This window comes from Myripristis murdjan, chromosome 12 (genome assembly GCF_902150065.1).
Source record: "Myripristis murdjan chromosome 12, fMyrMur1.1, whole genome shotgun sequence".
Lineage (NCBI taxonomy): Eukaryota > Metazoa > Chordata > Actinopteri > Holocentriformes > Holocentridae > Myripristis > Myripristis murdjan.
The window spans coordinates 20,978,248-21,003,724 of NC_043991.1; the positions used below are offsets into that span (position 1 = coordinate 20,978,248).

A 25,477-nucleotide genomic window follows, 5' to 3' on the forward strand; every position below is an offset into this window, starting at 1 on the left:
CCAGATTTTTAAGTTTTTTTTTAAAATTATTATTATTTTTTAATATGTGTCATTAAAAAGACATTTGGAGCAGTTTACAGTTTCAAAGGCCTTTACAGAGCACCCCCAAAAGCACAAACTAAAAACAATAACAAACAAACAAACAAAAAAAAGTATTTACTCAATAACTCCAAAAATTAACTTTTCACTTCAGATTTGTCCAGTGAGCAAGAGACAAAAAAAAAAAGGCTATTTAAGGGCCAGTATCAGTACAAAACAAATGACACTATTAAAGAGTGTATGCATAATATGACAGGAAGGGTGCAAAAATAAGCTAAATAGTTAAAATTGATACGAGGAAGGATGAGCAAAACAATTTTTAGAAATAATTATGGAAAACCTGTCAATTTTGTATATACATTAGAGAGAGGCAAAAATGGAATAGGTCCAGGACCTTTATAATTACTGTGAAGAGAATTAATCAAGGAAGCGTGTCAAAACCAGTTCCTCATTTATCCTCTGTAACCGATGCACCTGTATTATACTGTGAATTACTTTTCAAAGAGTGAACCGCATTCTTCATGTTTTTTTCAGCCAAGTAGACAGTTCTTGAAGTCTTGCCCTGTTGCCCAACAGAGAATTTTGCTTCTGGAGAGGTGCACGTGAGCGACGAACTCTGCAAACCTCCACGAGCTGAGACACATACCGACAGTGTGTCCACGATGGCATTTTGACATTAACACATAAATAATCCTTCAGTGTGTTTTTTCTCCCTTGATGTACAACACAAACAATCCATTCAGCTGGGTCTTGGGAAGCTCAAGAGGTCTTTTTCAAGAGGTCCCCCAGGTTTTTGAGAAAGAGCAGGAGGAGCAGAGTGTTTTCTGTTTCCAGAAGCATTCTTGTGGTTCCTTCTCCATGGTCAGCTGACCTCACAGGCAAAGTGCATGTCAAGTGTGTTTTCCTGTCAAGTGCTTGCCATCTATGTTATGGGGGTTTCCCCAGCATTACAAGCCCCTTGCATAAATTTGTGGGGCTTTGAACAACAGACGTTTATATGTCCGAACTATGCCATGCCCTTATCTCTCCCTTGTTTGTATATTTAGCCGTGCAAAATGTGCACCAATCCAGCAGATCTGTGTATTAAAATGTGATCCTTTTTTCTTGCCGAGCCACACGGTTTAGACTTTGTCCACTACTCGCTGTTTGAGCTATGCATGCTAAAGGCACACTGCATGAAATGTTTTCACTGCCATATGCATTTGATTACAAGCACATGTCTGGTGTGCTGAGGCTGACCCTCGGTGGGGATACAGACTGTGACTTCCAAGCCTGGGGTCAGAGCACTCTCTCACCAGGAAATGATCTGAAAGCCATCCAGTCTAAAATTTAGAAGCCTGTTTGAAAAAAAAAAAATGCTAAAGGATATGAAATAATCTCGCAACTTGTAACTTGTCCCATTGGAAAGAAGCAATCTGGATTTGCATGCCACCCCCTGAACTGAGTGGTTTTAGATGAATTCCACAAACAGAGCCCAATCTTCCACCTCTCTGTGCTAACACAGAAATCCTGTGGAAACACACAGTTAGCCTCTATCTTCTTGTCTCTGTTTACTGGAGGAAAAAAGACAGCAAGACAAGTAGAAAAAGAGAGGGAGAGAGTGAGTGAGAGATACTCAAATGCTGCTATTGTCTACTCCTGGGTATATGCAATAGGCATCCGTGACAGAGTGAGAGAGTGTTGAGAGATGAGAAGAGAGTGGAGAAGAGAACGATAATAGAGGTGAGGGGAAGGTCAAAGCTTTGGTCCATCTTAGCAACAGAGGGAAAAGCCTTTGTTTTTGGTCTGGCTCTCATTCAGAAATTGAACCAGCCAATCTACAGAGCAGGGGGCTTGGAAGAGCCCTGGCTTTACTGACAATGAAACAAACACACTCACAAAACACCCTTTTTTTCTTCACCTGTGCAACCAGAGTCTTAAAGAGAGAAAACCTGTTGCAGACCAGTGCAGTATTTCATCCCCCTGGCTTTCACTGTGAGGGATTACCTAGAACTGGCTGCTCTGGGTGACTTGTTTGCTATTCTTATTACCCTCTATCTTGATAAACATAACTCAAGATACAAAGTCCCACTCCTCCAACATGCCAACTACAACTCCTGATAGTCCAAAATGGAACTGTGTAAGGAAATCTCAGCTTACATCAATGGAAGTTAAATCCCAGTTGACTAATGTTGGAGGTACAGAGCATTGACTAGTTGATGCCGTCTAGGGCTGGATCAGTAAGGTGTTAGCACCCTTGAGGCTGTCACTGGCAGATACGCGCGTGTGCGTGCGCACACACACACACACACACACACACACACACATATCCTCATTATCACATCTTAGCTGTCATCATTGAAAAATCACTGGCCATCAACCAGAAAATGTGCCTGCTTACTGATGCAAGTCATTGTTTTTGAGTGCTTCTGGTCACAATCGCATCATCATAGCTCCTGTGTGTGATGTGTATATTAGCGGTCGAGTGCAGGAATGTGTGTAAGTGTGTGTCTGTGCTGTTCCTGCAACTGTGTTGTTACACTCATGTCCTCTACAGGGGTGCAGCAGGGTCTTAGGGTTAGTGGCTCTGTAATTTGATAAGAGACAACAAACACAAGGCCACCTCTGTGAGGGCTTGGGCAAGGACCCTCAGGCCTTTTGCCTTGTATCACCAGAAAATAGAAGCTGTTAGTAGCTATGTTGTATCTGTGGCTTATATTTCTCTACTAAAAAAAAATGTGCATATTTTCCCCTAATGATAACAGATCTGTTTAAAAATGGCTTTTGTATAATTTTGTGCCTTATCAAAGCTGTAGATTTTTCTGACATTGCACATCTCCCGATCTACTCCTCTCTACTCCTGATTCAGTTGTAGAGGAGACCTGTCAAACAGTGGAGGAGCTTTTGACATTGACTGGGAGTGACTTGGCAGCGCAAGCAGATGTCTTCCTCTTTGCTTTAGGAGAAACAGCATCCATGACCTTGTCATAGCTAATTTTAGGCCTTGGCTTATCGAAGTGCCAATGTTTATATCTCCCATTACGCACACTGTCATTATAGGAGGAATGCGCTCATAATTATGGTGCAGTGGGTCGTGTACATACATCCACATCCATGTGCACACACATACTCACACACACGTATGAGATGCTATAGTGTGTATGCCTACTCATAGTGTACATTTATATTCATGTTCTCTCAATATGCGGATCACATAGCATATGCTTGCAGGTGCACATGCACATACAGCAGAACAACCCCAGGTGATGTCTTCCTTACACACATGGTCACATTTTGGCAGGATTTTAGGTTGTGATTTTGACAGGTCCCTACTTGCACTTACAAGCACTGCACACACACACACACACACACACACACACACACACACACACACACACACACACACACACACACACACACACACACACACTCAAAACATACACAGCCATGCATGGCCTTGTCATTGCTGTCATCAAAGCCATGGAGCCTCTCTTCCTTCATCCACATAAACATATCACAGGCTACTAATTTTCTGCATGCTCCTGCTCTCTACCTGTCCATGTGCAGCCTGTATGTGTGTGTTTTTTTTGTACAGCTCATATGGGACTGTGTGTTTTTTTTCCTCCAAATTTTGTCTTGGATGGCATGGTGCCAGGACCAGTAAGCCAAACATGGTTGTTAGAGCTGGGTGAACACAACAGAGGAAGTTAGTGCGAGGCTTGGAGAGGTCCAATAACGCCCCCACCCCCCCTAGTCGTATTGAACAATGCCTTTTAACACTCTTCTCACTATACACATGTGCACAGACACACACACACAAACAAAACTTTCCAAAACACACATGCATGCCTGAATAAATGCACGCCAACACATTAACACACACATACATGCACTTGCAGCGATTGTCAAATTGTTGAGACTGGAGTATTAAAGTGACAGTTGACCATAAAACAATATTTGACCCATAAAACATCTTTTTGTTTTTGGGCAAACAGGTTTATTGTACTTTCTGGCAGAACATGTCCCCATTCACTGGTTGGCCTTCATCAGGGCAGAGGGGATGGTCGGACTGTGTTCGGACAGTGTTCACAATAAAACCCACAATTTTGACCAAAATCTTACAAACTAGTAAAATAAGCCCCCCCCCCCACATACACATTTAAAAATATTTTTATTGTCATGAAAGTTAAATTTCATGACAGTATGACAAATTTCATGAAAATGTGTTGTGAGGGTTACCATGCACATTAAGGCAAGTGTGATTTTTTTATTTTTGGTTCCACATTTACATATATGTTTATAGCTTTATAGAGAGAGCTTTATAGCGCTTTGCGGAGCTTTATAGCTTTATGCCGCTTAAAAAGCCACACTAAAACCTCAAGGGAACTGGCAGGTGTCAGTGCTTCATGGAATTGCACTACCTGAGTTGTGCTGCAGGAGAACACCTTGCATCTCTGTCGGGCAAAATGTAAACACACTAACAACACGCTAAACACTCAAAGCGGAACAGTCATTTATCTCGGGTATGACAAGTGTTAGGTTATGAATCTGTAATTTTCCCTAAGAGATATGCAACAACTTTTTTTTTTTTCAGTTATTGAAGTTACACCCACAGAAATCAGCTCAGTTTGACTCTGCCTATTCTGTTCATCCAGATGGCAGGTTCTTCTTGTCACCTGAGAAATCTATCTGCTTGTCCTTGGTGTGTCTTTGCATCTGTTTACCGACGCTGGTTGTGGTGCAAGAGACGTGCTGCGCTCTTTACTGGTTCATCACTAGATGAATCACGGCAGTGCAACTCCAAGCCTCTGTTAGGCAACATAAACTCCTTTCCTGATATTAGATGAAATGTCAGTTGCCGGGCCAAGCTCCAGCCATTGACCCTGACAGCGCTTCTCCTCCTCATGCCTCTCTCGCTCTTTACAGTTACGTCTTTATTTCAGTGCTATCTCTCCCTTAGTAGTAGTAGCAGCCATCTTTTATGTCTTGCTGTCGCTCTCCACATTTTCCTCTTTCTGTCTGCCATAGTTACATACACTTTATTGTGCCTTTACAGCAGCAGTGAGCGAAGGTATCTGTTAAACAGGGTTATAACAGCACAATAGGGAGACAATAAATGTGTTCCCTTTACGTTTGTACAAAGATGTTCGCTGTGTAAACAGGAAGCCGGTGAAAGTATAACATAATTGAACAACCTCTGTGCAGTTATTGATTGAATTAGCATTGTGTAAAGCTCTCTTTTAAGTGAAACTCAATATCCAACTACACAGTAAATAAGATATATTTTTACCGAGGTAAACTGGCGTCAACAATAATAAGAGTAAAATCACATTATAGTTATATGCATTATGCCCATATCAGTGTGACCAAATTTTTTTATCAGTTGGTAGGAGGTTTCATCTACAAGAGATAAAATTAACAAGACTGTTTAACAAACAGACAATGTAACATAAATATAAATTTTATTAGTGCATGCACATATGTCCACAGTGCATAGTGAATAAACGATCACACACACACACACACACACACACACACACACATATATACATACAATGCCGGTATCACAACAAAACCTCTTTGAATCTTCCAGACATGCCAAGAAGAATAGGGGATCTGATTTAATCCACTTGCTGAGCAGTAGATATTTATGAAAAAAAAAAAAAAACAAAAACATTTATCGAAACGCTATGCTGTAGTAATAACAAGAATGATTAATTATATGACTTAAATTCAACACATTACTGAAAAAATATAATTGAAATACTTGGTTATAATTGAAAAACATAACAAAAAAAACAAACAAACAAACAAAAAAAAAAAATAGCATTGAGCATTCAGTAGCACATAAAATAGCATCTTTCATTAATGTATTAATATATGTACTGAAGACAGTGTGACATTATTATTATTTAATTAGCCAAATCACATAATAACAAATTGTTGTTTACAAGAATATGGCAATGTCAAAATGTCAAATACATGCCACATAATAACATGGAGAATTGATCATTGAAGTCAACGATTCTCTGTCTCTCTCTCTCCAGGCGGAGTTGACGGGCATTAAATGGCGGTGCTACAGCTTCCGTGGTGGAGGAGAGTATGGGCCTGTGATCTCGGCACCGGCCCAAGACGACCCGGTTCTGCGCAGCTTCATGCGCTGCGTGCAGGCCAACCTGCTGTGTGTGTGGCGCCGCAAAGTCAAGCCTGATGCCAAGGAGCTGTGGATCTTCTGGTGGGGTGAAGAGCCCAACCTCTCCGATGTCATTCATCATGAGCTGGAAGGTGAGCGAGAGGGAAGGAGTGAGGAACAGAGATGAAGGATGGGGATCACTCCTCCGTTTTATCCATCTCAATTATTTATCCATCCCTTCTAGCTTGACTTCGTCTGGTGTTTATACACTGGAAATGGAGGTTTGGGACCAGAATAGATGACATAATTTATATTGTTGCTTTTTTGTAATGTTGCATTGATTCATGCAGACTGGGGAGACATTACATGGAATACAGCAGCCTTCTGTAAATTTTGTCGTGTTTTGTGAGTGGTGCAGTGTATGTCATGTAAAACTGAATTATGTAGAGGAGAAAAAAATGAATCGTGTGGTAAAATGAAATGTAACACTGGGGCTAGTGCAAATTTGGCTGGTGCCTAGTAATGCAGGGTAATGTGGTTCAGCTTAGTGTGTTTGACATACACAGTGTAGCATGTACTGCATGTATATGAGCTGTGTTATTGAAATGTGTAGTGCAGTATTGATTCAAGCTGTGTAATCTGGTGTAGATTTGAGGCGCATGCCGTTGAATTGAGATGGTTAGATTTGTTTTGTGTGGAGTAGTTTGATATTTGAGGGTCTTTTATGGTGTATATTTGTCCTGCATTTCAGTTTATATTTGCTGCTTGAGGACAATCACTGTGATTAAGCGCACAGCAATAGAGCAGATTTTTCGTGCCAGTGTTTACTCTGTGTGTGTGTGTGTGTGTGTGTGTGTGTGTGTGTGTGTGTGTGTGTGTGTGTGTGTGTGCCTGTGTGTGTATTTGTGCAAATTACCCTGAGATCTCTCACTTGAAAGAGTGCTACTGTCAGCAGTATTGTCCCTATTTATAGAAACATTTGCATTATCTGGCTGCACACGTGCAGAGAACTCTAATTTATTGACTAAGCCTTGAGAAGACAGGGAGAGGAGGAGACAGGAGAGGGACAGGCCTATGAAATGAGTTTGGCATGAACCAAACAACTTTTGGGTGGAAATATCAGGTGAAGTAGTGGGAGTGAGGGTAATTTCATTGCTCATTTACCTGTGGAAGATGGCTGTGAAAGGACTTTTGAGTGGTCTAGTCTTTGAGAAGGCTGTTTTGAAATACATTCAATCATCCAGAACGCATAACTCCAAAAAGCATGCTAACAGTTGTAAAAATAAAACATAAGATACCCAAATGCACACAAAATTGTAATATTTGCTCTAAATATTTGCAACAATTGTTTGCTCTTACATTTAGTCTGAAGCGTTCAGATTGAAGGATACATTTCACTTTTTGAAGCCTACAATTTACTCCATATTTTTTTATTGTTGTTGTTGTTGTTGTTGTTGTTGTGACTGTTCAGTTGCAATACATAATTAAATTAAATTAAATTGAATAGTTGTATATTGCTATATATTTATTTCATCCAAGCCTGTAATCACATGGGATTTTTAGTGTTTTCATGTGGTTGTGCGTTGACCTTATCTTCTCCCGAGCTTTTGCTTAAACAGAGTGGTTTGCTTAAATGCTGTGAGATGGCAGTGATAACAAACACTCACAGAGTAAATGTGGTGCTTATGCAGTTTAAATAATTAGGCATCCAGAGCAAAACGTATTACCTGGTAACCATGTAATAAGCATACAGCAGTGTGAAATATTAACATTACCTCCCCAGTTTGCTGACTGCTAACGTTAGCCTACTTGGCTAAACTGACAGTCATGACAGTAACAAAGAAAGTCCACACACTATGCACGCTTGTGTGTGTGTGTGTGTGTGTGTGTGTGTGTGTGTGTGTGTGTGTCTATGTGTGGTGGTTTCTTTCCTAAAAACCCATACTCACAGAAATGGCCTCCATAAGAACATGTGAAATGCATTTTCGTTACTCTCTGCTGATCCAGTGGCAGAAATGTAATGATGTAATGGCATGATAGAATCAAATATGATGATTGACTGTGAATGCCCCATCAAATAAATAATTACTTTGTCCTTGCCGCTACCGACATGGGGATTTCCTATGTGCCCTGCTGGCTCTGGTGCCTGTTGCGTTTCATGCTGCACATATCTGTCCTGCTAATGCTGAGAGTGAATGGCAGCGAGTGAATCCAGCACTATAGTCACTTACAGCACCTTGCTGTTATAGTAAATACTCTTTCAGCTTGTTTTTTATTCTCTGTATATGGATTCAACACATTTCTACAACTGTCCAATCTTTGAGGTCAAATCCATTTAATGCAAATTTTATCTGTGAGATACCAATACATATCAGCGTTACCATCAATTTAATAAGGCTTGTGTGACATGGCTAATTATGGTGAGCCTCTGTTGCTGTGGGCGGACCCTCAAGGAGGACTTCTCTACAAAGCAACAGATTGACACAAACACACATTGCATACAATCTGCAAAATCTCACCAGTTTAAATGTTTTTACCATGCAGTCTGCTTGGAGTAATTCTTATTTACAGCACTCACAATATGAAAAGTACTTTTAATTGTTAATTAAAGTGAAGCTTTTGTCATGATTATGAAGGCTAAAAGAGCAGCCCATGCAAAGTCCTTTTCTCTGTGGGAGTCATGTCTGTGTGCTTCTGTCTCTCTTTAAGCTGCAGTCGGCTCACTCTCTCTCTCTCTCTCTCTCTCTCTGCCACCCTCTCCCTCATGTTCTGCACCTGCCGCCTTCTCTTCCTCCTCTCCGCTTTCTTTCTTGTCTCTCCTTCTCTGTCTGTGCCTCATGATGACATCTCTCCCTTTCTTTGTCCCTCTGCTTCCTCAGCTTCCTCCCTCTCTCCTCTCTCAGTCCCTACCTTTGTTTGGCAGAACTGGCTGTTATATAAACGAAAGCGATGGACCCCCGGGTTTAGTCCACTGCAATACGCCTTAGGTGGTCTCTCCACCTCCACATCACACTCATATCAATCCAAATGACCACAGCATCAGAGAACTGCGAGCTGGTGTTATGCGGGAGGTGAAATACAAAGCTGTGGTGGTGGCAGAGGTGTATTGTGGGGGTTAGTGATGATTGCGTAACCTCTGCAAGATATCCAGCAGCAGTCCACTAATATTTTTGTTAGTAAGACCAAAGAGCCAAGTACAGTACAGCGGGAGCCCCGTCTCCTTTGTATGTGTATGTGAGTGCGAGCGTGTGTGTGAGCGTGTTTGTGTGTGATGAGGATGAATCCGATGAAGCGTGGGAGAAAATACTGGGGTCTAGGTGTGTGTGATGAACGGTCAAACAAACACTGGAGGAAAAGGTGCGGAGGGGTTTGCAGGAGGTCAGTGTAGAGCTAACCACACACTTTTGTTCACTAGTTCACACACATACACACACACACACACACACACACACACACACATGCAAACCATACATCTTTAAATACCTCCTCCTCGCATTTCCCCTTTTCTTTTTTCACCAGATTCCCACAAAGGAAAAACTTCACATATCCAGGTATATCTTACTAAAAGGTGAAAAACATGGTAAAAGGTGCGAGTGTCAACATGTAATTTCTGCCACAAATGGTGTCTGTAGTTTGTCATAATGTTTTGAATCCAAATTCCACATGTGCCATTCAAAGTATACTCTCAAAGAGCGTCATTGTGTTGGTTATAGCCTTAAGTTAATGATAAAATCATGTTACTACATGACACATAGTTATTAAATGTGTCTGTCTTAAATGTCATCTGTTGAAGCGCCTGGTGAACATGTGAGAACACTTTAAAAGTGAACCCAATCCGTAGCCATAGGAGATAATATTGTAATTATAATCCCATTATACTCAAAATTGTATATTCATTATGAAATGCTGTTTGGACTAACTGCTACTTTTGGTATCAACATATTCTTAATGCTGCCCAGATTCATTGTGTTATGTTTTCCCCATTACAGTGTAGTTGTCACATTGATCTCCTTTCACCATGGAGATGACTTGATTGTCTAATTTTTGCCCTTTTGCTTGCCTGCAAGAAACTGAAGAAGAAGATAATCCAATTTATTGTACTTTTTTTTTTTTTTTTCTTTTTTTTGGACAAAGTTTCACTGTGACCTGTTTATCTCTCACACATACATAGAATTTGACTTAATTTGGATCATAGGCTCTAATAAATATGTCACCCCATATCAGTCATTTACTGATTTTAATCTTCTGTATATCAAGTCAAAAAGCTTTTGATTTACAGAGAAACAGATCATAATCAATAATCTACTGAGTTGTTTTTTTTTAGTCATGTGAGCTTTATATCACAAATATCAGATGCATTTAATGTCACATTGGAGGTGCCCATCCAACTGAATTCATCAGTTCAGAAATGCTGGTCGGTTAGTGAAATTACAGAGAAGATTTATGGCTAATAAGAAGATAAATGGCTAAAGGTTGTTGGCTGGTCATGGAGAAATTGTGTGAATAGTCAATTTGCTATTGAATTCTCATTGTCTTATCAGGTCTGTATAGCAAATATCACAGTGACCTAGATTTGCTCATGTTTTAAATTGGGTTGCTCAGTGGTTCATTGACTGAAGTGTTTTCTACCAGCCCTGCAGTGGATGGCTGTGTGTTTGATTCACAGTATTCTGTCCTTGAAGTTGTTGTCATTTAATGTTTAAGCAGAGGTTGCTGCTCTAGTCTGGTTTCTGTGTTGTCCAGTGGATGGGGATTCCCTGCAGTCCAGACAGTTTTGGCCGGGGTATGATATGTAATGTGAGTGAGTTTGCCACTGAGTGTGTTTATTTCTGTGATCTGAGCAGTGTAGCTGTTGGTGCGCCAGGCTAGCCCTGGCCATATCAATGGACAGCTTTTGCACAGTTTTCCTCAGTTAATGAGATACACCCCAATAGTTGGGGTGCGGGGGAACTCAGTGCAGCTGGCTTGGGGAGGTGCAGAGAGGTGCACAGGGAGCCAAAGGTCAAACCTGGACCTGAATAGAGCTCGAGAAGACAAATGGGCCTACTGACACGTTATTGGCAAGGGAGGGGGAGGACTCTGGATAATCCCTTATACCAGGAGTGTGTAGAGTTTTAGACATTGAAGACCAACGGTTGAAAAGTAACGTAAAGGGTTGGCCATGCCTCAAAACTTGTTTTTCATCGTTATTTAGAAGATTAGCATTGGAAATGGCAGTTTATATGAGCTATACTAATACATCCAGTACACGTTTAACAGCTTAATGTGTCACATAAAAAAGACTGACTGACTGAAAACTGAATGATCAGTTCGGGATTATTATTAATAACCAACTGAGTTCAGTCCATGCTAATTTGATCAATTTCTTCCCCACAAATTGTGCTGCTCTTTCCTTTTCTCCATCAAGATTGCACAACACTGTGGAGAGCTGTTGCCTCATCCAGCTCACATCTTCTGTCAGTGCACTTTTTGGCCCCACCTCATACTTAAATAATGATCTTACTCAGATAGTTGTCTGCAGTTTCCCTTGCTCTGTGATTTTGAACTTTTTAAGTTGGACTAGAGCATTTCTTCAAACATGGTGCAGAACTAAAAGCGCACTGGTAGATGTTTTTTTTCTCCCTCCAGTATAACTGTTCAAATCTATGCAGAATGAATTTATTGTTAATTCATTGAGTCTGTCAACAAAATGTCAGCCGACCATTTGTGATAGTTGTTCACTTACTTATCAGATTGCCTTGAGTAACAGTAGTCTTTAATTTTCAGATATGTAGATCATTTTTGAATTAGTTGCATTTAGATGGCACACTTGTGTGTGACAGTGACCCGCTTAGTAGACACTACACAAACTAGCACTGACAACATGACAACATGATGCAAAGACATATTTTCTTGGTTTATTATACAGTGATAGGTTTGAGTGTTTGAGAAGTGAGGGAAAATATTCACTGTTTTCATTAATTATATTAGTTCTAGCTTGGTCACTACAAGCTGGTATTGCTACAAGCCTGTCTTTATAGAGGCATATGCCTCTGCTGACGAAGTTGTCATGGTAACTACCCCCTTTTTCGGTGGCATCAAATTGATGCCATCCAAGTGCCAGGGCAGGCTTTGCTAACCGCCCCATGCTTCTCATCTTCCATATATGGCTCACAAAAGCTGCTGCTGGCAGATAAACGAAGACAGTGAGCCCATGCTGAACCTGGCTATCGTGAACAGGTGTCCATGAATCATACAAGATGACTTGAGTGTGTATTTTACAGTATTATAGAGAAACAGGAAATCTCTTTATATTTTTTAAAGGTGTATATCTTTTCACTAAAGGTTATGTCTAAATAAATCATGCCTTTGAGATGATGCCATGGGCAGCTTATGATCTAGTGTTACCTCTCCGTTCCTCTCTCTCTTTGCCCCAGCACTCTACGCATAGTGTTTGCCTCAGTGTTGTATAAAAACATCATGTCCAATGTATGTTGGCTTGTACTCAGGCTTGCCCTGGGTCTTCAAATCAGATGGAATTGGCCCACAACATATCAAATATAAGATACATAGTGTGGGCTGAGTACAGCTGGCAAGGAAGTAGGATTCATGGTGTGCTGTGGTGTTGAATGGACTGTCATCAGCATGTTGCCAGCACAGCCAGAGAGAATGTGACATATATTGGATATGAGTCACAAACATGCCTGCTTACACACACACACACACACACACACACACACACATGTAAGCAGACATTCAAGCACTCATGCACCCCCCCCCCCCCCCCCCCCCCCCCCCCCCCCCCCCCCCCCCCCAACACCACCACACACACACACACACACACACACACACTCATACACACACGTCAAGTGTTTGATGGACTGGATGCTGATGAGATGATTTGTCATAATGATGTATATACTATCATCATCACTAAGAGTGAAATGCCATGTAAGTTGCCATGATGTAACTTGTTACTGTTGTCAGTCAGTAGTCTACACATTGTGGAAATGCAATAGGGGTGGAGGCTGTCTAAAAATATATTGAAATATTATATTTGTTATTCTGTTATTGAAATATATAACATGATTACAAATCAAGCAAACAAAAAATGCCCCTTCAGACGCCTCGTGGATTTGAAGACCCAACACCAGTCTCCTAACTGAAAAGCATATCTCTTAGCTCAGTTAACCGTAGCGTAACATTGCCAGTTCAACATGTATGATTAATGGACTTATGATACTGGCACCATGCATTTATATCCTGTCAGTTTTAAGGCTGTAATTTCAGCTGTGGTAGATTAAGTTATGTTTAGCTTTATCCTGCCTACTTTTAACCCATCGGACTTAATGGTAGGACAAATTTCTTGCAGAATTATGCATTAAAATGTATCATAAATAACATGAGTGACTCTTGACATCTGCCAGCTTGAAAGAGCTGGTTGATATTTTCTTCCAAAAAGAATCATTAACTTTGAATCTTAACCTGCCTGAGAGTTTTCAACAATACAAACAACTTTCACAATATAACAATATCACAGTTAGACCTGTATGCCATAATGTAAATGCATAAAGTAACCAGTTTTCCCACTCTGATCCAATTCTGCTTTTTGTTGCTGTTTTTTGTCACATTCCTTATTTACAGCATGGAATTCATTGAATGACAAACTATTATTTCTGTTTGACGCACAAGCAGAATATGCTATACTGCAGGTGCAAGTAGTTTAACATTTTCTTTTAATTCCATAATCATCTAATTCACCCTAAATGTATGATTGTTGAAATAACATTAATTAGGATACACTATATTGCAGTAGAAATTTTGAGCAATGCTGCTAGGACAAATAAAAAGGACTGGTCAAAATCAATATGGATATCACAGCTTTAAAGAATTAATTATCCAAAATAAACACCATTGGGTACTTTGACTTCTGACTCTCTCCTTCTGTTTTGCTTCTTTTATTTATTTCTGAAACACTTGCCTGATAGACCATAGAAAGGCTGTGTCTTTAACATACCATCTTTACTGGAGTTCCCCAGGGTTCAGTACTAGGTCCCTTCCTCTTTTCTTTCTAGATTGTCTTTTGGCTCTATCTTCACCTCCCATAACTCCTACTTTTGTGAGGCCAACAACACTCAACTCTACCTTTCTTTTTGTCCTTTGACAGCTTGGCAGATTCCACACAGGGATCAATAAAGTTTTATCTTACACAAGCAGCGTTTATCGACACTTGCCTACCTGACATCTCCAGTTGGCTGTTTGTCCACTGCTTTAAACTCAGTCTTTACAAGGCTTCACTGCTATTTTTTGTGGCAAAATCTGCCTTCTCCACGACCTCTCTGTCAATATCGACAACATAACAGTGACTTCTGTCCAACTTGCCAAGAATCTCAGTGTGATCTTGTCAACCAATCGTTGTATGAGGCCCACATCATAGCCACATACCAGTCCTACAGGTTTACTCCATACTGCATCTGCCAAATCATCACTAGAGGCTCTGCCTTACTCCCCGTTCAAATTTATCTTAAGTCAACCCCCCTCCTGAGTGGGATTCTGAATTGCTATCTTGAGCCCCTACACCTCATCAAAAAAACTGCAGTCAGAATTATCTTCAGTGTCTCTGAATTCTTCCGTTGTCCCACTCCTACATCATGCCCATGACTGTTTGTGTCAAATTAAAGACCTTGATTCTGGCTTACAAGGCTGCTAATAGGGCCTCGCCTCTGTACTTTCAATTTTTGTCCTTTCCCAGCTCAATGCTCCTGTCCATGCTGCATGTTACTACCTCCCACTTCTTTCCTCCCCTCGATGCAGGGGTCTTACCATAGCTCTACCCTGCCTCGACATCTGCTCCTCTTTCCCAAAGGTAGAATGACTTTCCCACATCAGTCATTTTTAGCAGCATCACTCCCTGTCCTCTTTATTATAACCTTTAAATTTATCCCTTCAATAATTAATTTACATCCCCCTTTCGCCCGAATCATGTCTCTCCAATATCTGTCACCTCTGTTCGTTAAGAAAATGCCTGTCTATTTTAAACTTCCTAGATATTTCTTTTACAAGACTTTTTTCAGCGTGCTGGGTTTTAAGAAGTCGTAAATGTCTTAAACCATTATATCTGAGCTCAAAGCCTATAAGATCCGGTGAGATTTAGCTAAATCTAGCATTGTAAGTTTTATACTTACTTTAGAGTCAATAAAAATGGTGAGGTTTTCAGTGTGTTGTGTTGCCAGTGAGTTATGCAGACCTGCTGTATCGTTTTAGTTTTTCACTTTTCACTTGTTTCTTTTATCACTTTTTCATGTCTGTTTAACATTCTTTTTTTTCTTGTATGTTATTGTGAGTGGCAATAAAAAAGTCCTAAAAAGTTTTAAATGTAGCTTAAAGGAAACATGGAGCTATCTTTTTTCTAAAATGATTATTGTAGAAATACTGGAAGATTTGTTATATTCACTGTTCCGACACTGTATCTCTGAAACTTGTGCTCCTTAAAATGGGTTGATGATTTATTATTATTATTATTTTTTTAATTAGTCTGCACTCACTGTAAATAACTGAATAAAAGCATCAGATAGATCACTAAAATGAAAATGTAAAATTGTTTTGTCAGCCCACAAATCTGATCTATTCAAAATGACACTAGAGTGGTGTAATAGGAGTGATGATAGATTTTCTGAGGAGTGTGTGGGTGTGGTAGCAGCTATTGAAGAACTTCTCCAGCAGAAAGCTTTAGGCTGATGACATTGAACACCATCAGTGCTGGTCCTGCATGCCATCAAAACAGCATGTGGTCAAGGTGAATGCTGGAATAGGAGGAAAAGGGGGAGGGTTAGTCACTTAGCATAGCAGGTGGAGCTTAGTTATTTGTGCTGTGCAATGAGGATACTTGTACTTAATGTGAGATTGCTAAGAAAACTGTATTTTGCATCCCACGCAGCTCCATTTCGCTGTAAATGGTTGTTACTATACCAATATTACAATAGATTGTTAGTTGCAGAACATGTGTACATCAGTTACTTTACACTGTTAAGTACATAGTTACTTTACTTTATCTATTACAGCAAATTTAACACTATCAGATTATTTAATGTAGTTTTGCATGCTGTGGTGCAGTTCTTATACTAAAGTTTCCACTTGAAATCAATAGATTACATATGTTTTTTAAGGAGAGTGGGCCCTCCACACAGATTAGTTTTCTTTTCTCTGCTGAAACAGTTGTAAGGCAGAAAGGAATACAAACGGGTAAAAGGGGAAATCCAGCAGGAAAGATAATGTCTGAAGTCAGTTCAAGCTTAAGGTATATATTTTTCAGAGACTGGAGTCTTAATCACCACAACATCTCAGAGAAATCATGTGCATATTTAATTCAGAAATGATTTGTAAAGAACTGCAAGTTAAATAGCATATGGATGCTTTGCATGAATCTTTGTAGGTAAATACAATACAATACAGAGATAGTATTATACATCTGTGTTGATCTTCTCATGGTATGAATCAATTTGCATTTGTACAACAGAGTTAATTAATCCCTTACTGCCAAAGCACACTTTCAGTATCTTTCTTTGAAATGACTTTCAGGGTCATTCATTGTATTTGCGTTCTCATCACAATTGTCACTGAAAGCGAGAGCAAATTGAGATAGAGTGAATTAAAAAAGCGGGTCACGCACATCTGTTATCAGCGCAATGGTTCGCTGGCTCAACAAAGATCTGTGACCAACAAGTGGATTAGAGCAACAATGCTTATGAGAAAATAATCAGCGATAATGGAATTAACAGAACAGGGAGGGAATGAATTGGACATGACTTCAGGCATCAGTTTTAAACAGGGCAATGAAAACGTCCCTGCCAAATATGAAGGGGAAAGTCTCTGTCTGTCTTGTGTGGTAGAAAGTGGCGGCTGGGGGCTGTGCCCTTCAGAAAAAGAGCTGGTTGCCATATTTCATGTAGCACGAGTAGTTGCAGGGTGTGTTTGTATGCCCACGTGTGTGTGTGTGTTTGTATGTGCATGCACGTGTCTTTGTGTGTGTGCCCATGTACACACCTGAACTTGTGCAGATTTGCATGTGTATGTGGCTTGACTGTGACTCCTATCGTTCCTTGTGTGTAGCCGTAATTGGCCAAAAGTGCGTGTGGGCTGGCAGAGGTCGCAAGGTAATTGTCCTGTGAAGAAACGGTTGCCAAATGTGTGTGTGTGTACCACAGCGCAGGAGGGAGCTCTAACCTCTGCCTCCATCTGTCCACGTCTGGCTGTGAACTCATAATCTGGCCTGTGGAGACGAGCCCTCTTCACCACTTGCCACCTGCTTCAGAAATACAGGTTAGAATGAGGTCATTACTGCTATGGATCTGTTGGCGAGGACACTCACTTATTAATGTGCTACACATAATTTCCTGTGTATTTCAGGAATCTACCTGCGTATATTCACTAATAAATACTGAAGCGAAAGAAGGATTTTTGTGTCATTTTCTAGTTCCATTTCACAATTTATGCACCTTACAGTCACTGATGATCCAGCTATCCAGCGAGTGCAGCAGTATAATAAGCTTACATTTCTGACATGAGGAATATTTCATTTCATTTCTTATCTAGGAAGAGCTCTGTCCACAGTAGAGACTGTGTGAATTGCTGGCAGAATAAATTCACTGACAACAGAACAGGTATTTCACACTGTAAAAGTGAATAGATCTGCCCCTGTAAAATACATATGAAAGTTTTCTTTTTATTGCATGCACGTTTTAAGGCATTATCATTGCAGGGCAGAATTGATGGGACTTTTTCTTTTTAGCGACCTGCTCGTAAAGTGACAGACATTCACGCCTGGAAGCTGCCCAATGCAGCCACAATCTTCTGCTTTTGACCCTCCACTTTACTAGTGGGAGATGAAGTGTTTTTCCCAAGTGCATCTCAACAGCAGTTGTTTAGAAAAGGGAAACCATGTCTTCACCACTTCCCTCACTCAGCTTATCCCAGCGAGCATTCAACCTGGCAATCCTGAAGTCAAAAACTCACCTCATTAACCAATAGGCCACTGCAGACATTTTGAGTATATACTACTGTGAACATACAATTTTTATACCCCCTACAATAACTGTGTGATGAACAAGTGAGCCGATTGTCGCTAAAGGAGGTGAAGTATAACTTTTAAGGTTATTATTTTTAGACATTTTAGCTAAAACTGAAAGACACATCCTGCTGCAGACAGTTGGACAAAAGCAATATTTTATAATCCTTTCTCCTCCACTCTCCCCCTACCTTCTTTCTGAGATTTTCCTCATTCTTTCTGTCTCTATCCCCCATCCCCCACTCACTCATTATTAGTGACATCACTGTCACATACATAATGCCCTACATATAGCTCATTAGCAAATCAATGAGTGAACGAGAGAATCAAGTGAGAAAAACACATGGCTTGCTTTTGCTGTCATAGACAATCCAGGTGATGTGACCAGCGAGGAAGCATCACAGAGCTTTTCTTTTCCTCTGCCGTACACTGTAGCTATGCAGGTCATGCAATCTGATCGCCGCATACAGTACTTACCCAAGGTGGGATTTGAGGGGTGTATAAACACTGTGGATGTTGAATGCTATCTCAGAGAATAGGTGTCTGTGTGCAGCCAGGATATCCTGTTTCTGACCTGATAATGTAGGTGAAAGAGGTTATTTCTTTCCACAAAAGTTTTGCAGGAAAGCCCCGTAACGGTATGACTTGTAGCGATAAACAAGGGAGTGGGATTAGATGAAAGATGGGAAAGATTATAAAGATAAGGGCCACATTGGCCAGTCAGGGTCAAATAAAGCAGCGAGGAAGTGAATACAAGTAGTAAGTGCACACCTCTGTAAATGTAGGGCGTTTTTTTTTTTTTTTTTCCCACTTCCAAAAGGAATATTCGCTGTTTAAACCAGCTCCTTACATTTGTTTCATAGAGCGCACAGCACATATTCATCCTTGCTGGCCTTTTTTCATCGCTTTTGCTGAAATTAAATTATTGCACGGGGTGAACACCGAGACGTATCCCTTTATTGATGAAAGTGGAATGAAAAGTGAGAAAGTAGAAAAAAAAGCATGACTCAGGTTTTAACCTTTTTTGAATCCGCTGAGCCTTGATGATGCGTCCTTAACAGAGAAATGGTGGAAGAGCTGCCTCCACTAATCTGATTTTAATAAAAAGCCAGCCCTGATCTAGAATCGCTCCCAAGCCCCTTTTTCTGTGTCAACAAGTTTTACTTGGCATTCATTCTTTCCTCTGACGCTCGCCTCTTCCAGCCCACCCTTCATCCCCTCCCTTCCCCTCCTCCTACTACTCCTCCTCTTTTCAGGCTTTGTTGTGCTTTATTTTTTCTCTCCTCCCTTGTTTCTGGGGTTGCTTTCTGTGATGTTAGGGTGGCAAGTGACTGTGAGTACCCTTAGTTCTTTGGCAAATAAAAGGTGGGGGTGTAAGGTTGCCAATCAGGGCCTACTCCTTCTCTTTATTCCTTGAGGGTTTGACTTAGGAACAGCTCTCACAAGCAAAGCTCAAACAGAGGGAATGAATAATTAGCCTCCCAATTCTTGTCTGAATTGGGAACTAGGTCGTTGGCTGACATGTGTCACAAAAGGGAGCAGCCGTATAGAAAGAGGAAAACCTGTGGAGGTTGTGAGAGCCTCCCGAGGCTGCTTCACCAACTGAGAGAGACACACAGAGTCAGAGAGAGAGAGAGAGAGAGAGAGAGAGAGGAGTCTGCCTTTTTCCTGTCTGGCCACGGCTGGTGAAAAAGTGAGTCACATGTGGAAAGTGCCGATTCCATGATAGCAAAAAAACACACCGAGCAAGAAAAAGGAGGGGAGGAGGGGCGGGAAGAGTGGGAGGAGAGGGAGGGGAAGAACAACAGAGAGATAGATGTAGTAAGAAAGAGGGAGAAAGAGAGGGGAGGGTAAAGAGAGAGAGAGTGTGTGTGACGGGAATTCATGCTTCAAAAAGAAGTGGTTCGTTTGGGGGGAAAAGAACATCTGCTATTTCTGTTTGCCCAGTTAGATATTCTATTGGTGTGGAGTGCTGCAGTTTTTGTAACTTCTTTGCTTTCCTTCCAGCAAAAAAGAAAGAAAAAAAAAAACAGCACAAGTTGTTTTTGGAGATTGGTCATTTCACACCTCCCATTTACATCTGTGCGTGTCTGCGAAGGAAGATCATTCTGTTCTTGAACTATTGTCTGTTTCCCGAAGGCTGGACTGTGAATTTCCTTTGAATTTGCTGAAAACCGTGAATCCGATGGGAAGATGCACGGGGATATAAAGAGAAAGTTTATTTAGGAGGAGGGAGTACATTGAAACGAGAAATATGGAGGCAAGGAGCAGGCCAAAAGCGGAAGAAAAAAATTTCCTCAGTCATGTTTACTTGTCTGTAAATTTGTGGGGAAGGACTGAGAATCTCTGATTTCCTCCCTTCCTCTTCTTCTTCTCTCCTCCCCTTGTGGGCTGTAAGGGCGTGGCCTGTGACCTCCTGACCCTGTGCCGTGTGTGTGTGTGCTTGTGTGTGTGTGTGTGTGTGTGTGTGTGCGTGCAGTGAGGTGGTAGGGGTGAAGTTTCCCAGCTGCACAGAGGGGGGAAGAATACGTTTTCCCTTCACAAGCTTTCAGTTTTGAAAGAAAAGCCACAAACTGAAAGAATGAGAGCTTTGTGTGTGTTTGTGTATGAGAGAGAGAGAGCGAGAGAGAGAGAGAGAGAGTGAGTGAGAGAGAGTGTGAGTGAGAGAGAGAGAGAGAGTGAGTGAGAGAGAGTGAGTGAGAGAGAGAGTCAGGGAGTTAGAGAAATCTGCAAGTATGGGAGGAGGCAACAGTGAAAAAGTGGGAAGGAGAGTTGAGGGGTGGGGCAAACTGAGAGAGAGAGCGGGTGGAGGGAAGCATGATGAGGGGAGGACGATAGAGAGTGAGATGGTACAAGTGTGACATGGGAAGTTTGTGTTTACATAACAGCATGTACTTTGTTGCGCTATTTTCTCCATCTCTACTCAGAGTCGATATATTGGCCGGCCGATTTTGGCCTATGACAAATAAAACGCTAACAGCATTGAACAACAGGTGCGGATATGAAAAGCTTTTTTTTTTTTTTTTTCCTTTTTGTTACTGAACATAATGCAGAAAAAAGATGGTAAGTGAGAGGAATATTTGATCCCTCTCTTTCATTCAAGTTTAATCAACACATATATTTATTTTTATTTATTCTTTATTTCAGTTATTTCTGTGTTTGACAGTCACAGTAGAGAGCGACAGGAAAGGCAGGGCAGAGAGAGGAGATGGCATGCAGCAAATGGCCTGGGGTCAGATTTGAACCCAGGATGCTGCGATCAGAACAAGAGGTATGCATCCTTATGTGGTGAGCTACTGGGGTGACCATGTTGAATTTTCCATAATACAGTTATTTATTTAAGAAAGCAGCCTTCTGAAGATGTTTGCATAGTCATATCGGTGGAAAATCGATGCACAATCCCCATAGAAAAAATACATTTTCATTCCAGCTCAAAAATTCACCATATCAGCGGCCATATCAAAAATCCCATATTGCATGGGCAGTAGACATTACCAGTCTCTTGTTAGTCTGTAATATCCACCACTAGTAAACTCCCAAAAGAAATGTAATCTGACCCACCTCTAATATGTTGTTAATGCATATCTGCCTTTTATCTTGGCATTTTATCTCTCTGCAGCTCCTTCTAAAACCGAGAGGAAGCTGTAAGCCTCAGGAAGCTCGCGTATTTGATGTTTTATTTAAGTTAACAAAATGGAGCGCGCCTCTCAATGTTTAAAAGTTTCAGCAGTTTTTTAAATTTTGTATTGTAACAGCCTCATTACGGGCTGATTTGGGAGCACAGTAAACACAACAAAGTGTCACTTACTGTGAGTCACTGGACTCTATCTTTAAAATCTGCATCAGGCATCTACAACTGTGTTTACACGCATTGGGAAGATTAATGCTCGGTTTAGTCATCTAGATTATTTGTTTATGCTGATACCGTTCATATCTCATGATGTGCGTCGGGCACAAATGACAATTCCAGTTTAAAATTGTGCTGCTACTAAAGCAGGAAAATAGTGATCAAGAATTATGATGTAAGAGGTTCTTTTTAATATCTAAGGTGTTTTACTAACACTCTAACCCACAGCGATTTACAGTTGAGTTTAACAACAGACTAAATTTGGATCACAACAATTACAAGCAGCTGTCAGCAGTGACAGTTCATACAGATCATATCACCTCTCTGTTATTAAAATTTATGTGTGAACTGAATAACCTGCACCCGAATAAGAGTTGTTGAATAATGGAGATTTAATAAATCACCAAAAGAATATTTTGGTCTGCACTTTCTTGAAAAATATAGACATGGTATCCCTGTTGTAAACAAGAATGATGCTCTATAACAAATACATTCTTAGACTTTTTCATTAGATGATCAAGGGTAGAATGGGATGAATACCGTCCTTGTCTCCTTCGGTCCTGCTTTTTGAAGATGAGCCAGCTGTCTTTGGTATCTTCAGCTTGTGAAGCCTCCCAGCCTGCATCAAGTGACTACAACGGCTCAATTGATTTTTTCCCCTGGCGCTTTTATCGCCTGCATAGAAACGGTGATTTTGTTGTAATAACCACACAATCAATGTTTTCACAATAGCCAGCTATTACCTTATATGAACTGCAGCTGTTCACAAATAAACTCATTAGTTATGGAAATTGTATGATGCTACACTGGAAGCCTACACACACACACACACACACACATACCATCACTAAGCCTCTCCTGTCTAGTGAGTCCATGCTGAGTCATGTTCTTTAATAAATTTAAAGTAGTAATGCGCTACACTTAAGCACAGGCCAGAATAGCGATAATAATAACAATTTATCCACTGTCTACAGCTTTTTGGTTTAAGTTTCTACCTCTTTTGCATCAGTACATATCGCTGCTGTCCACTGAATTTATCTCCATAAACATCAACTTTTCAGAAACTACAAAAAGTTCATATAAATATATACATGGTGTCATAACCACAAGGGTTGTAGGACTTTGTGAACCCATAGAGGAGCATGTATCTAATTAAGCTGTTGGAGATGTGTGGTTTTCACTGCTGTAATAAGCAGTTTGTGTTCAGCTCTAATAAGACGTCACAGGTGGACTGAGCCTTGATTGGCACCTCTCCTCTAACAACTGCTCAAACGTTTCAAGTTGGATGGGGCTGTAACACTTGTACTGAGGCACCTGGGACTTTTTACTGGGACTGGTTGCAGCCAAACTGAATATTTATCTGCAGCCAGCACTCCATCCCAAAAATGAAAAGAAAAAAAAAAAAAACTGAATCATCATTTTCTATTGATCTCAGACTCACATTGATATGAGTGATGGCTTATCAGACACAGGGCAGAGTTTTTTTTTATATTGATTTGTTAAGACATTTCAGTCCGTCACCCCTTCCTTGTTGACTGTACTGATGGTAAAATCGCATTATTTGTATTCATTGATCACTAAGTTGCACTGGAATGAGCGTCATCTTGTCAGACTCAGGACAGACTTTTATTTTGTTGATTAGATGTCATTTATCACTCCTGTCCTTTTACTCATTGGCTGTGTTTCAGTTGGCTGTATTTATTGATTCCATAGTTGCATTGATAAAGCTAATGACTTGTCAGACTCAGGAGAGAATTTCCTTCCTCCTTTCAGTCAAATTGATCAATCAGTCAATCAAGCATCAATTAAATCAATTTGTTATGACCCTTATTCTGTGTTTTGGGGTTACACAGGTAGTACCATACCAGGTTTACAAAGCCCTTGCCAAATATAACAATGAAAACACCATTTAGGGGCTGCGGAAACAATTTAAAGGTTAACAAGAAAGAACATTTATTGTACAACAAAATATCAATACAAAAAGTAACTAACAAATTTTGCAAAAGGGAAGCACAAGATGTCATGGTGTCCAAGGCCAAAATAATACACAAACCAGCCCTTACTAAAGTAGAAATAAAAACTCAACGGAACTACAGTAAAAAGTACTGCTTGCTATTAGTTACCTGCCAAAATTGCAGTAAGATCCCAATGATTTGATAGCTAACACTAACCCTAACTGTAACCTTAACCAGCATTAACCAACTGAGGCAAGAAAAAAAGGAGAAGAAAGAAAAAAAACAAAACAAATTCCAAAACACAGCAGCATTTGGATGCACTTCAGCAACAAAGGCAATGATAAATGGAGTGCACAAATCAAAATGATCATTAAAGCCCCCCCATAAGAGCTGGTTCCCATGAAAGATCCATGATTCCCATCAGTATTCCCCAGGGAAGTTTGACTGAATTATGATAACAGCCCATAGTGACACTGTCTTTCTTTAAATGACAGTTGTGTTTAAATATTTCCAGACATCTGTTGTTTGAGCCAGAGGTATAGCTACACTGCTTTGATGTCAGTGATGTAGTGAGTTTCCTGTTGATTGGTTATGTCATCACAGCAACGCCCCTCCCTCATTCCTGATTGGCCTTTTTTTCCACTGTCTATATCCATTGAATCCAAACCCAGTATGCAGGACTTCAGTGAGAAATGCATCTTCACACTATAGGCCTTCTAGACACCAGCACCTCCAGACATCGCAGGCTCTCGCTCCGGCTGGCGAGAGAGGAAAGCTCTCATCTCTCGATCTCTCCCTAAGTAAGGGCTCTCTGCAAGTCTGCTTTCTGTCTGTCTGTTGATCTCCCTTGCTCTCTCTCTCTCTCTCTTTCTCACTCTCTCTCTATCTCTCTCTCTTTCTCTCTCCTCTCCCCTCTAGTGGCAGCTAGGAAGCCCTGTGGAGTCCCACTAAGCCTCTCAATGGCTGCCCTGCCTCCCACCTCGAGGCCCATTCACTTATAATGAGCTGCTCAAGTGTCTGTGGCTATGGGGGTCAACACCATAAAAATGGGCCCTTTACACTACTACCTTCAGCTCTTTGGCAGATGTGATTTATATCTTTGCCTTATATGATTCATCTGCTCTGTTATTTCGATTTTTCATTTACATTGTTTGTGGTGACCACTTGGCATTTTTATATTCACTGACTAAAATATAAACTTTATTTGCTGTGCCCCAGCAACCCAGATAATTTCATTATGAATATTAATTATTTTTCTCTGGAGCTTACTTACAGGCTTGTAATATTTACATAGTATTAATAGAGAATATTTACCTTAAAACCTTCAACTTATATGGCACTCAGCAGATCACAGACCTTGTGCCGCGGTAGTGTGAAAGCAATTAACTTATAAAATCAAAAGGCTAAACTGTTTTTTTTTGTTTTTATTTTTTTAACTTTAGAGCTGTCATTCATGCTGAACACCGGCACTTGGCCTGTGC

The 25,477-nt window shown here is 40.6% G+C and overlaps 1 protein-coding gene across 2 annotated transcripts in view; it reads left to right on the forward strand.

Annotated features, from left to right (window-relative positions):
* LOC115369140 (mediator of RNA polymerase II transcription subunit 13-like) overlaps positions 1-25,477 on the forward strand; it is a 91,063-nt gene that overhangs the window by 10,395 nt on the left and 55,191 nt on the right. For both annotated transcript variants that reach the window (XM_030065706.1, XM_030065707.1), the window contains exon 2: positions 6,066-6,303. In XM_030065706.1, the coding sequence (XP_029921566.1) occupies positions 6,066-6,303 (238 nt within the window). The remainder of the gene's footprint in view (positions 1-6,065; positions 6,304-25,477) is intronic.